Source organism: Colobus angolensis, unplaced genomic scaffold (genome assembly GCF_000951035.1).
Source record: "Colobus angolensis palliatus isolate OR3802 unplaced genomic scaffold, Cang.pa_1.0 Scaffold10, whole genome shotgun sequence".
Taxonomy (NCBI): Eukaryota; Metazoa; Chordata; class Mammalia; order Primates; family Cercopithecidae; genus Colobus; species Colobus angolensis.
In genome coordinates, this window is record NW_012110919.1 from 11,398,887 (window position 1) to 11,413,355 (window position 14,469).

General features: G+C 38.3%; 1 protein-coding gene across 4 annotated transcripts in view; it reads right to left on the reverse strand.

Moving 5' to 3' along the window:
* The window catches only part of UHRF1BP1L (UHRF1 binding protein 1-like), a 112,326-nt gene that overhangs the window by 62,565 nt on the left and 35,292 nt on the right, over positions 1-14,469 (reverse strand). For 2 of the 4 annotated variants that reach the window (XM_011934610.1, XM_011934628.1), the window contains exons 2-5: positions 10,059-10,221; positions 5,492-5,530; positions 4,337-4,428; positions 700-889 (exon numbers count right to left, since the gene is read on the reverse strand). In XM_011934610.1, the coding sequence (XP_011790000.1) occupies positions 700-889; positions 4,337-4,428; positions 5,492-5,530; positions 10,059-10,221 (484 nt within the window). Of the gene's footprint in view, positions 1-699; positions 890-4,336; positions 4,429-5,491; positions 5,531-10,058; positions 10,404-14,469 lie in introns of those variants that run through there. The other 2 variants (XM_011934602.1, XM_011934619.1) reach the window with 1 other exon arrangement.

Genomic DNA, 14,469 nt, shown 5'->3' on the forward strand with positions numbered 1-14,469 from the left:
ATTATTCCATCAAATTCAATTACACATCTTCATATTCATATTCATCATATGTAAAGCTGTTAATGCTTTTATTCTAAGTAATTCAGTTAATGTAAAGCTCAAATGCATTAAATCATGTTACCAAGAAAGAACTAAACAACATATTTCAGTTTGGGGAATTAAAAAATTCAATTCTGAGCAGCTGAGAAGTTAAAATAGGGCTTTCAATGGAAAGATTTACTACAGTAAAAGCATTAAAATGTGCACATTTTATAACTGAATGATTAAGCGTAATACAGAGAGCTGGGTGCAATGGTTCAGGCCTGTAATCCCAGCACTATGGGAGGCCAAGGCAGGTGGATAGCTTGAGCCCAGGAGTATGAGACCAGCCCGGGCAACATAGCAAAACCCTGTCTCTACCAAAAATACAAAAATTAGGCAGGTGCAGTAGTACATGCCTTTAGTCCCAGCTACTCAAGATGCTGAGATGGGAGGATCACCCCAGCCCAGGGAGGTCAAGGCTGCAGTGAGCCGTGACTGCGCCACTGCACTCCAGCCTGGGCTACAGAGTGAGACCCTGTCTCCCTGGCACCCTCCCCAAAAAAAGTAATATAGAGAAATGCAAAGTTAAAAGGCAACCATGAGATGTGATTTCTTTAATTGTTCTCTTTTACTTGTCACTACATGAAACATTTGAAAAAGAAAGAAAAACAATGTTACCTCTCCTCTCTGTGGATCCTGAATACGAGTAAATCTTAAATCTCCATGTTCCCAGTGTGCATTTACACTATAGATCCGAAGCTGAGAAAGTTCAAATGAAGCATTGAAGGCTTTTGCTCCAATTCTGATGACTATAGAATTTACAGAAACAGTAATTCCCTCAACTACTTTTTCAGCAAAGCTGTATTCACTGGAAAAACAAAGTAAAATAAAATACATTAATGACAAAACTAATTTTTAAAAGTTCTATTAATATTTGCACATTGCTGGTTGGGGATGGTGATTCACACCTGTAATCCTAGCACTTTGGGAGGCTGAGGCAGGCAGATCACTTGAGGCCAGGAGTTCAAGACCAGGCTGGCCAATACAGTGAAACCCCATCCCTACAAAAAAAAAAAAAAAAAAAAAAAAACACACACACACACACACATACACACAAAATTAGCTGGGCACAGTGAGATTTTCCATCTCAAAAAAAAAAAAAAAGGAAAACAAACCTCAAACACAACGATCTAGTCTAGTTAGACATAAGTTATTAAAAAAAAAAAAAAATGCTATTCTCAGCCAGGCATGGTGGCTCTCACCTGTAATCCTAGCACTGTGGGAGGCCAAGGTAGGTGGATCACTTTAGCCCAGGAGTTCGAGACCAGCCTGACCAACAAGGAGAAATCCCGTCTCTACTAAAAATACAAAAAAGTTAACTGGGCATGGTGGCACATGCCTGTAGTCCCAGCTACTTGGGAGGCTGAGCTGAGAGGATCGCTTCAGTATGGGAAGTGGAGGTTGCAGTGAGCTGAGATGGCACCACTGCACTCCAGCCTGGGCAACAGAGTGAGACCTTGTCTAAAAAAAAATAAATATTTTTTAGTAGAGACGGGGTTTCACCGTGTTCGCCAGGATGGTCTCGATCTCCTGACCTCGTGATCCACCCGTCTCGGCCTCCCAAAGTGCTGGGATTACAGGCTTGAGCCACCGCGCCCGGTGGCGGGCGCCTGTAATCCAAGCCACTTGGGAGGCTGAGGCAGGAGAATGGCGTGAACCCGGGAGGCGGAGCTTGCAGTGAGCTGAGATCCGGCCACTGCACTCCAGCCCGGGCGACAGAGCAAGACTCCGTCTCAAAAATAAATAAATAAATAAATAAATAAATAAAAATTTTATAAAATAATAATTTTTTAAAAAAACACTCTTCTCACTCTCTAAACCTTTTCTGGTTCTCAGAGCTGCACAATTTTTTAATACTCTTCTTAAAATGTAAAAGACTTTTTGGCTGGGCACAGTAGCTCACACCTATAATCCAAGTACTTTAAGAGGCAAAGGGAGGAGGACTGCTTGAGCCCAGGAGTTAAAATCAGCCTGGGCAACACAAGGAGACCCCTATCTCTACCAAAAACACAAAAAACAAGCCAGGTATGGTGGCTCGCACCTGTAGTCCCAACTACTTGGGAGGCTGAGGTGGGAGGATCGATTGAACTTGGGAGGTCAAGGCTGCAGTGAGCCAAGATCGTGCCACTGCATTCCAGCCTGGGCAACGGAGTGAGACCCAAAACTACATATTTATATTCCATTTTTTTTTTTACTCTGAACACCACTCAATGAATGTATTCATTCTCTTGATATCCATTCCAGACCTACTGAATCAGAAATTCAAGAAAAGGAGCTTCAGAGACTTTGTAGATTTAATAAGCACTCTAAATGACTGTTACAATCAGGCAAGTCTGGAAAATGCTGAAACAGATTAACCACACTGCCATATGTCAAAATATGAGGATTTAAATAGTTTAAATCATCACATGATTACAAAGTCAAAATTATAAAGCTTATGATACTATAAAAACAAGAATTAGAGAGGACACTATCGACTATACTAAGCACACAAGGAAAAAATGATTCATTTTAGTTCTTTCTGACTCTAGCCAACCTAAAGGCCAACAACTATTCTATGAAACCTGAAATCATAATTGAACCTGTAAAATCTGAAGTTGCTGGATGATGCTACATTACAAAGAAGTTAACATGAAAGCTCTTTTCCCAGTCACTAATATCTGCACATCTGATAAACCTGGCCTTTAGTCAACCCTCAGAAGTGGAATGAATCACCATTAGATTCCCATGGCATGCACTGTAGGTATTCTCATGGCATGCACTAACATAAAGGTGGCTCAACCTTTGTAAAAGAGCAGTAAGTGAGTGTGTGTCTGTGTACACACATGAATGCATTCATCCTCAAGAAAAGTTTTTAACGGTTTTTCAACGGTTTTACATAACACCTAGAATACTACACATGTTCAGAGCTGCCATTTGACGCAACCTGAAGAGGCATCAATCACATTAAAAATCTATGTGAACAACTGATGTGAATGCAAAAATAATGCAGAAATCCTGTTGTAGGAAAATCATGTATAGTACTAGACTGAAATTTAACTGAGTGCAAAAAAGCAGACAATATATTTTTAAAAAAATTTTTAATAACTTCTAACATTTCAAAAAGGCTTTATGAAATGGTCCCCATACTTCTACTTTATTAGTATCTGATTTTCATATATCAAAATATAACCTGTGAAAAGCAAAAACATTTTAAACTTAACGAATTTTAGAGTCACCCAAAAGGTCTATAATTTAAGGCATCCACTTAACTCTTTTTTTTTTTTTTTTTGAGACAGAGTCTCTCTCCATCACACAGGCTGGAGTGCAGTGGCATAAGCTCAGCTCACTGCAGCCTTGACGTCCCGGGTTCAAGCAATTCTCCTGCCTTGGCCTCCCCAGTAGCTAGGAATACAGGCGGATACCACCGCGCCCAGCTAATTTTTGTATTTTTGTAAGAGACGGGGTTTCACCATGTTGGTCAAGCTTTTTGCGAACTCGTGACCTCAGGTGATCCGCCCACCTCTCAGCCTCCTAAAGTGCTGGGATTACAGGCATGGGCCACTGCACCAAGCCCAACTAAAATCTTTTTTTTTTTTTTGAGACAGAATCTTGCCATTGCACACCAAGACTAGAGTGCAATGGCACGATCTTGGCTCACTACTACCTCTGCCTCTCAGGTTTCAAGCAATTCTCCTGCCTCAGCCTCCCAAGTAACTGGGATTATAGGTGCACAGCGCCATGCCCATAAAGTTTTTTGTATTTCAGTAGAGACAGGGTTTCATCATTTTGCCCAGGCTGGTCTCAAACTCCTGAGCTCAGGCAATCCACCCGCCTCCTCGGCCTCCCAAAGTGACAGGATTACAGGCAGGAGCCACCACGCCTGGTCTCCCAACTTAACTCTTAAGAGTCAAAAAGTTCCACTGATGCACAGAAAATGATATGCAGAGAAACTGATCAGAGGCTCTCTTATTTATAGAATGCCTAAATTCTTTTGCTTCCATTTTCTGCTGCTGCTCTGCCATTAATCACTATTATTTAATAATAGCAAGGAAAACAAGATGAATAAAGGAAGTTAAAAGTCAAATCTGCAACTTTGCAATGTATATAACTAAAACTGCAAAATGTTTGATAGGAGAGCTGACTGAAATAGAGGCAATTTGAGGTTAAGGCTTTTTTTTTTTTTTTTTTAAATGTACTGTTACTGCCAATAACGGAGTTGACTATAGAAAATAACTCCCTTTGGCAGTCATGCAGATTAACAGAAGTAGCTTACCTTTGTCCTGAAGCAGTTGCAATTGGCGATGGGCCATTAGGGCTTCTTGGTTCTTCACATGTACTCATTTCCATTATTACTTTATCTAGGGACTAATAAAAACGTTAAAATGTAAACAATTAGATTTTTTATTTTATGTATATTATTAAAGTATTATGTAAGATTATTTTCTCTTTCATTTTTCCTTAGGAAGAAAGTAAACAGTAAGTGAGCAGAGTCATTTAAGTGTCTCTTTACAGGTCTAAAAAGACAAATGCCAAAAAAACACAAAGCACTCAATCGGTTCTCAAGGCATTTATTATCTAGTGGAAAAACTGTGTGTATTACAGGTGTATGGAGGGGGGAGGAATTAAGACATAGCCATTAACTACTGAAATCATCAGACTTCATGAAAACAGAATTTCTACTCCCAGATATATTCATTGATAAAATTATATATTAATAAATAGGACTGAACTACCCCCAAAAGCTTATCACAATCTAAGATCTGAGTTATGAGACACAAAACTATGGGAAATATAAAATAAGCAGGAAATGTGAAAAAAATAAACACTCCCATAATGGAAAAAGTTCTTTCTCAGGGTGATACTTTTTTCCCTGAAGAAAGATCTAATGTCCTTAATAGTCATCACTAACACAACTCCAGTCATTCTTCATTCTCTATTTCACATACAGCATTTATTATTATTTGAAACTGTCCTGTTTTATTCATGTTCTTGATCATTATATTTTTTAAATGAATGAACGAACAAATGATTGGATTTCTTCCACTTTCCTTAAAAAGCAAAGTATATTAAAGAACATATTTCATAATTTACTAGATCAGTAAAAGGAGAAACAAAGACAGTCTGGATCAAATGTTATTGAAAGAATAATCCCACAGTACATCAACAAAGAGTTAAATGATGCAATAAAATACTATCCCAATTTAGAACATAGTATTCTAGACCTGAAACACTTTTAAAGATGCTCCTACTTTAACATTAAAACTTCTCATTTAAAGGATGAAAAATCTGAGTCCTATCAAAATAAAATGAAAGCTAACTGGTGAAAAATCCAGACTATATTTTCATGAAACAAAAGTTTACTATGAACAGAGTAGCTAGATAATGTATATATATAAATGTTTATTTCTAAAGAGGCTTCAGAACTCACCAAACAGATGGGATGTGTTTTTAGTTTTGTCCATGGGATCTACAAATGAAAAATTTTTAAGATGTATCACTAAGAAGAAAATAATATAAACAGTAATCAATACAGGTGTTATATTAATATAGGACAGACACAACAAATTATATAAAATCACTTTTCTTAAATTACAAAATAAACTGAGCAACTCACTCATACTTTTGAAATCAGATGTACCCATTTTATATAAGAAATTATTACTAGCTGTATCTTCTCAGTCATCTTTTGATTAGAAATTGTAAGTTCTTCTTTCTTTTTCTTTTTTTTTTTTTTTTGAGACAGAGTGTCTTTCTGTTGCCCAGACTGGAGTGCGGTGGCATGATCTCAGCTCAGTGCAACCTCCACCTCCTGGGTTCAAGCAATTCTCATGCCTCAGCCTCCCAGTAGCTGAGATTACAAATGCCACCACACCCGGCTAATTTTTGTATTTTTAGTAGAGACAGTGTTTTTGATATGGTTGCTACGCTGGTCTCTAACTCCTGGCCTCAAATGATCCACCCAACTCAGCCTCTTAAGGTGCTGGGATTACAGGCGTGTACCACCACGCCCGGCCAATTTCAGGTTATTTTAAATATCTTTTTTTAACAATCCTTAAAACAAATCTTAATATCATAATTTAAACGAAGAGTTCCCAGCAAAACATAATCAGTGTTCTGTCCATTTAACAATCTGTTTAATCCTAGAATTCTGAGCAATCATTTTGTAAATATTCAAGACAAATACAAAAGTTAGGCCATTAATACAAAATGTAGGAAACATCAAACATATAATGTTGAAATATACCCTGTACTAAAAATGTCAAGTTTTGCCTCCAAAAGACTCTTAGATCTAATAAATAAATTCAGTAAGGTTTAGGTTACAAAATCAACATACACAAATCAGTAGCACTGCTACAAACCAACAAAAACCACACTGATAATCAAACCAGGAACTCAATACCTTTTACAATAACTACTACTACTACTACAAAACAAACAAACAAACAAAAAAGACGTAGGAATATACTTAACCAAGGAGTTCAAAGATCTCCACATGGAGAACTAAAAACACTGTGGAAAGAAATCATAGATGACATAAACAAATGGAAATACATCCCATGCTCGTGGACTGGAAGAATCTATACTGTGAAAATGACCATACTGCCCAAAGCAATCTACAAAATCAATGCAAATCTTCTCAAAGTACCAACATTATTTTTCACAGAATTAGAAAAAACAATCCTAAACTTCATATGGAAACAAAAAAGAACCCAAATAGCCAAAGCAATCCTAAGCAAAAAGAACAAACCTGGAGGCATCACATTACCCAACTTCAAATTATGCAAGTCTATACTAACCAAAACAGCATGGAACAGGTATAAAAATAGGCACATGGACCAATGGGACAGAACAGAGCAAAGTATTCTGTTCCACTGAACAGAATACACAGGCCAATGGAAAACTAAATACATAGGCTAATGGAACAGAATAGAGAAGGAAGAAATAAAGCCAAATACTAACAATCAACTGATCTTTGACAAAGCATACAAAAACACAAACTGGAGAAAGGACACCATATTCAATAAATGGTGCTGGAAAAATTGGATAGCCACATGTAGAAGAATGAAATTGGATCCCTATCTCTTACTGTACACAAAAATTAACTCAAGATAAATGAAAGCTTTAAATCTAAGATCTGAAACCATAAAAATTCTAGAAGAAAACCTAGGAAAAACTCTTTGGAACATTGGCCTAGGCAAAGAATTTATGACCGAGACCCCAAAAGCAAATGCAACAAAAATAAATGAGACCTAATTAAACTAAAACGCTTCTATACAACAAAAGAAATAATCATCAGAGTAAACTGACAGCCTACAGATTGTCAATATTCACAAACTATGCATCTGACAAAGAAAATATTCACAAATTATGCATATGACAAAGGACTAACATTCAGAATCTACAAGGAACTCAAACAAATCAGCAAGAAGAAAACAAATAAGCCTATTAAAAAGTGGGCAAGGACATGAACAGACATTTTGCAAGAGAAGATATACAAATGGCCAACCACATGAAAAAATACTGAAAATCAGTAATCATAAGGGAAATGCAAACTAAAACCACATTGAGATACCACCTTTTCCCAGTCAGAATGGCCATTACTAAAAAGTTGAAAAACAATAGCTGTTGTCACGGAAGTGATGAGAAAGGAATGCTTATACATTGCTGGTAGGAATATAAGTTAGTACAACCTCAATAGAAAACAATATAGAAATTTCTCAAAGAACTAAAAGTAGATCTACCATTTGGTCCAGCAATCCCACTACCGAGTGGGTGTCTATCCAAAGGAAGAGAAATCACTATATCAAAAAGACTCTGGTCCTCATTCCAAACATGATCCTATTAAAAAAAAAAAAAAAAAAGACACCTGGACACCTATGTCTAATGCAACGCAATGCACAGTTGCAAAGATATGGGATCAGTCTAAGTGCCCATCAACCTATGAGTGGATACAGAAAATGTGGTACATAAATACCATGGAATACTACTCAGCCATAAAAAAAAGAGCAAAATAATGTCTTTTACAGTAACTTGAAAAGAACTGGAGGCCATTATTCTAAGTGAAGTAACAGGAATTGAAAACCAAATACCACATGTTCTTTTAAGTGGGACGTGAGCTATGGGTATGCAAAGGCATACAGAGTAGCATAATGGACTTTGGAGACTCAGAAGGCGGGTAAGGTAGGAGAGGGGTGAGGATGAAACTACTTCCTGAGCACAATGTACACTACTTAGCTGACAGGTGCACTAAAATCCCAGACTTCGCCACTATGCAATTCACTCATGTAAACAAAAACCACTTGTATCTCTAAAGCTATCGAAATAAAAAAAATTACTAAAATAAAAGTGTCAAGTCTTTGTAGATATTTAGGTTTCCAAAGGGTAGAACAAAAATTAAAAGTGACCATCAAAGGATATAGGAACTTTTCTATAATCTTTTCTCAGGAACCCAAATTTTAGTTTTATGGAACAATCAGCACACAGTATTTCAACTAAGCAGACAACTCTTAAACAAAGCCTCATCTTTAAGACCAATAAGTGACACAAATTGACATATGATTAAAGATAAGTAGAAGTCAGTCGGGCATGGTGGCTCATGCTGTAATCCCAACACACTGGGAGGCAGAGGTGAGTGGTGGATCACCTGAGGTCAAGAGTTTGAGACCAGCGTGGCCAACAGGATGAAACCCCATCTCTACTAAAAATACGAAAATTAGCCAGGTGTGGTGGCATGCACCTATAATTCCAGCTACCTGGGAGGCTGAGGCAGGAGAATCACATGAATCTGGGAGGTAGAGGTTGCAGTGGGCCAAGACAGTGCCACTGCACTCCAGCCTGGGCGACAAAAGCAAGACTCTGTCTCAAAAAAAAAAAAGGTAAGTAGAATAACCAGTTATAATAATAATAATAGGAATGATACTAACAGTAAACAGAAACCCTTAAAATTCTCAAAATGGGCCGGGCACGGTAGCTCACACCTGTAATCCCAGCACTCTAGGAGGCCGAGGTGGGTGGATCACGAGGTCGGGAGATTGAGATCATCTTGGCCAACATGGTGAAATCCCATCTCTACTAAAATACAAAAAAATTAGCCAGACATGGTGGCAGGTGCCTGTAATCCCAGCTACTTGGGAGGCTGAAGCAGCGGAATCACCTGAACCCGGGAGGCAGAGGTTGCAGTGAGCTGAGATCACGCCACTGCAGTCCAGCCTGGTGACAGAGCAAGACTCCGTCTCAAAAAAAAAAAAAAAAAAAAAATCTCAAAATAAAAAAGAAACTAATGAAGAAAAGGGATAAAACTGCAAATTTATTAGTTCTCATGTCTTCATTTGAAAAAGTATTTACTCACTACTTTTTAAAAATTTTTTTGAGACAGGGTCTCACTCCATCACCCAGGCTGGAGTGCAGTGGCACAATCATGACTCACTGCAGCCTCACCCTTCTAGACTCAACTGATCATCCTGCTTCAGCTTCCCAAGTAGCTGGGACTACAAACGCATGTGCTACCATGTTGGGCTATTTTTTTTTTTTTTCCAGTAGAGATGCAGTCTCATTATGTTACCCAGGCTAGTCTCAAACTCCTGGGCTAAAGCAATTTGCCTACCTCAGCCTTCCAAAGTGCTGGGATTACAAGTGTGAGCCACTATGCCCAGCAACTCACTACAAGTTTAGATTGTCCCATTTAACAATAAAACTTAAGAAAAAACTATCTTTGAACATGTACCAAATGGATGCAATTATTAACAAATTAACAATTTTAAAATATTAATGGAATCACATTCAAACAAAAATTAAGACCTATAAAGTAGTTAATATATGCCTTTAAATATAAGGCACAACTTTATGCAAAGGTATCTTTCTTTTGCAATTATATTAATAAAAATGTTTTTACAGAACTATCTAAAATTAAGTATTTTAAAAGATAGAGCCAAAATATAGAAAGAAAACATAAAAGTCCTTCTACAAATGTCAAGCCACAGATATCAAAGTCTCACCCTGATGGACGCTTTATTACAAAAAACTTTGTTGATAGCAAGCCATGTCGGCAAATCCAACATATTCTGGAGCACTTCTTCATCCAACTCCAAATTCTTCAGTTCACCTTCTCCTTTAAGGGTACTTAGATTTATCTTGTCAGGAGATAAATTTTTGGTAAATCTGAAAGAGAATATACATGGACATGTGTCAGTACACTCCAGAGTCATTTTTTCAAATATACAGAGCACCACTAAAAATAGCAGTGGATGCAACCTAATGTCCATCAATGACAAACGGTTAAAGAAAATGTGGTACATATACACAATGGAGTATTATTCAGCCATAAAAAAGAATGAGATCCTGTCATTTGCAACAACATAGATGAAACTGGAGGACATTACAGTTAAGTGAAACAAACTAGGCACAGAAAGACAAACTTTACACACTCTTGTTCATTTGTGGGAGCTAAACATTAAAACAATTGAACTCATGGAGATCTAGAGTAGAAATGATGGTCACCAGAGGCTGGAAAGGGTAGTGGTGGGGAGCGGGGGTGGGAATGGGTAGTGGATACAAAAACACAATTAGGTAGAATGAATACGATACTGATATGGTTTGGCTCTGTGTCCCCACCCAAATCTCATCTCTAATTGTAATCCCCACATGTCAGGGGAAGGATATGGTGGGAGGTGATTGGATCATGGGGGCAGTTTCTCCCATGCCATTCTCATGATAGTTACGGAGTGAGTTCTCACAAGATCTCATGATTTTAAAGTGTTTGGCAGTTTCTCAGTCTCTCTCTCTCTCTCTGTCACCATGTAAGACATGCCTTGCTTCACCATCACCTTCCACCATGATTGTAAGTTTCCTGAGGCCTCCCCAGCCATGCAGAACTGTGAGTCAATTAAACCTTTCTTCGTAAATTACTCAGTCTCAAGGAATGTCTTCATAGCAGTGTGAAACCGGACTAAGACAGATATAGTATTCAACAGCACAAAAAGTGACTACAGTCAACAATAATTTATTGTACATTTTAAAGTAATTAAGTCTGTAAGTGGAATGTTTGTAACACAAAGAAATGATAAAGGCAGCCAGACGCAGTGGCTCACACCTATAATCCCAGCATTTTGGGAGGCTGAGGAGGGCAGATCACTTGAGGGCAGGAGTTCAAGACCAGCCTGGCCAACATGGTGAAACCTGGTCTCTACTAAAAATACAAAAAAATTAGCTGGACGTGTTGGTGCATGCCTGTAGTCCCAGCTACTCAGGAGGCTGAGGTGGGAGTTTCGCTTCAGTCCAGGAGGTGGAGGATGCAGTGAGCTGAGACTGTGCCACTGCACTCCAGCCTGGGTGACACAGCAAGACCCTGTCTCAGGAAAAAAAGAAAAAAAAGATTGGAAATAATTAACATAACAGTGAGCATTTTCCAAGAGTTTACTGTGTTCCAAGCTCTTGGCATACATACATGACTACTTCATTTAGTTCCCATGATAACCTATTAGGATCTATACTAATTTTACCCTAATTTTTGAATGAGTAAACATAAGGAGAAACTTGAACTTACTTGCCTAATATCACAACTAACAATGATAATAAATTATACATCTACTTTGAAATACATTCATATACATTACTTTATCTTCCAAACAACCCTGAAAAATAAAAAATTACTATGTCCAAAAAATACTTTTTCAAAAGTGAAATTACTGAAAAAACTAAACTACTGGCTAACAAGAGTTAGTCTTTACTTTTTTAGGAAATTAAATATAAAGCAATAGTATGTACTGGGTTATTTACATGCCCTACTTGTCAGCAAGAATACCAATCAATAAACTCATGTTTCTCCAGTGACTCCAAACCAGAACTTGAGCCAGATTCTATGTGAATTCATATCTTCTCACAGGATGTCAACTAAGAAATACAACAATCATTTAACACATGTATTTGACCAATGATGCTGAGCTGTATTACACTTGCTTCTGATCATGCCTGATTCAACACCATGACACTTTCTCATAGGCTGCCACTCCTAACCATAGATAACAAGCAAACAAAAACCCTGCCACTTCCCTGAGACAGAATATTAGAGCCAGAAGACAACACTCAGTAAGTATGTATTGAGAATTCATTATGCAGACACACATACTGGGGAAGCAGTACACTTGAAGTCCCTACCCTTGTGGAGTTTTCAGTTTAGTTGGTGAGACAGATCAAATGGCACAACTAAGACAGAATATAGCAGGGGTTCTAATCCAGAGCTTCTCTGAAACACGGACTTTTAAAGGAAGAGAAGTTGTTAACTAGGCAAGGACGAAAACGGGGTAGGGAAAGAAAGTATTCCAAGCAGAGGAATAAAATGCATAAAGGTTCTAAGACGGGAGGGAACACGATATAAAGCAGAATTGAAAAAAATATCAGTAATACTGTAATCTATAATACTATAGGGAAGGAAGGATGGACAACAGACTAATTTGAATAACTTAAATAGAACATCTGACTATATATTCTAACATCTGACTATATATCCTTAGTCTTGGGCATGGAGGAATATGGGGATGGAGGTGAAACATGGTTAGTGAAGAAATCAGGCAATACCTTGATTGGGTATGTACAAGAATGTTCATTTCAAGGATACTTACAAGAAAAAAAAAGTGAAAACAATCTACATGTCCCAAGAGGGATAACCCATCTAATTATAATACTCTATATTAATACATACATATCAAGTAATATATGTTGCCAATCATATAAAGAAATGCTTATATTATAATGTTTGATGAAAATTCAAGTCACAAAATTATGTGCTATAATTTCAAGTATGTAAAAAATACATCATAAAATCCCATGACTACCTATGGCTGATGGAGTTTTAGATTTTTTTGCTTTTGTGTTTGAGACAGGGTCTCTCTTTGTTGTCCAGGGTGGAGTGCAGTGGTGTGATCATGGCTCATTGCAGCCACAACCTCCTGGACTCAGGTGATACGCCCACCGCAGCTTTCCAAGTAGTTGGGACCACCACACCCAGCTAATTTGTTTATTTATTTTATTTATTTTGAGACAGGGTCTCACCCGGTTGCCCAGGCTAGAGTGCAGTGGTTTGATTTTGGCTCACTGCAACCTCCACCTCCGAAGCACTTGGGACCATGGGCACATGCCACCACACTCAGCTAGTTCTTTTTTTTTTTTTTTTTGTGAGACAGTCTTGCTCTGTCACCCAGGCTGGAATGCAGTGGCACTGTCTCAGCTCACTGCAACCTCTGCATTCTGGGTTCAAGCGATTCTCCTGCCTCAACCTCCTGAGAAGCTGGGATGACAGGCACGTACCACCATGCTCGGCTAATTTTTGTATTTTTAGTAGAGACAGGGTTTCATCATGTTGGTCAGGCTGGTCTCTAACTCCCGACCTCGTGATCCATCCACCTGGGCCTCCCAAAGTGCTGGGATTACAGGCGTGAGCCACCGTGCCCAGCCCCAGCTAGTTATTTTTTAAAGACAGGAACTCACTATGTTGCTCAGGCTGATATTGAATCCCTGGGCTCAAGAGATACCTCCTGCCTCAGCCTCCCAAAGTGCTGGGATTACAGGTGTGAACCACCACACCCAGCCTAGATTTACTTCTCTTTATTTATACTTTTCTGTATAAGTATTCTATAACGAGTGTATATCACTTTTATAAAGACAAAAGTTCAAGAGAAACCAAAAAAGACTGGCCTGCCAACAGCAAGTGAAAAATGAGGAGGATTAAAATATATGTAATTTAGCCAGGAGCAGGGGCTCATGCCTGAAATATTAGCAGTTTGAGAGGCCAAGGCGAGAGGATCACTTGAGCCCAAGAGTTTGAGACCAGCCTGGGCTGGTCTGTATATTAGTGAGCCACTATATTAGTGAGACCCTGTGTCTACAAAAAATTTAAAAAAGAATTAGTCAGGCATAGTGGAACACTCCTGTAGCCCCCGTTACTCAGGGGACTGAGCTTGGAGGATCACTTGAGCCTGGGAGGTCAATGCTGCAGTGATCCATAATTGTGCCACTGCACTCCAGGACTGGGTGACAGAGCCTTTGTCTCAAACACAAAACAAAAAAACAAAAATAATAGCTAACAACTCAATAAAATTTCTAAGCAAATGAAAAAAATAGACTTGATTTAGATTATACATTTCACAATCAATACACCATTATTAGGGTCTAAATTATGTGCACTGTACTAAGTAAACATTTAAGGGCAAAACAAAACAAAACAAAAGGTCCGCATAAATCAAAGATTTATAATTTGGTTAAGGGAAGAGAGAATAAATGCACAAAAAGTCAAGAATCTCAGGAGACTGAGGATGGAGAATTGCCTGAACCTGGGAGGCAGAGGTTGCAGTGAGCTGACATTGCATCACTGCACTCCAGCTTGGTGACAGAGCGAGACTCCATCTCAAAAAA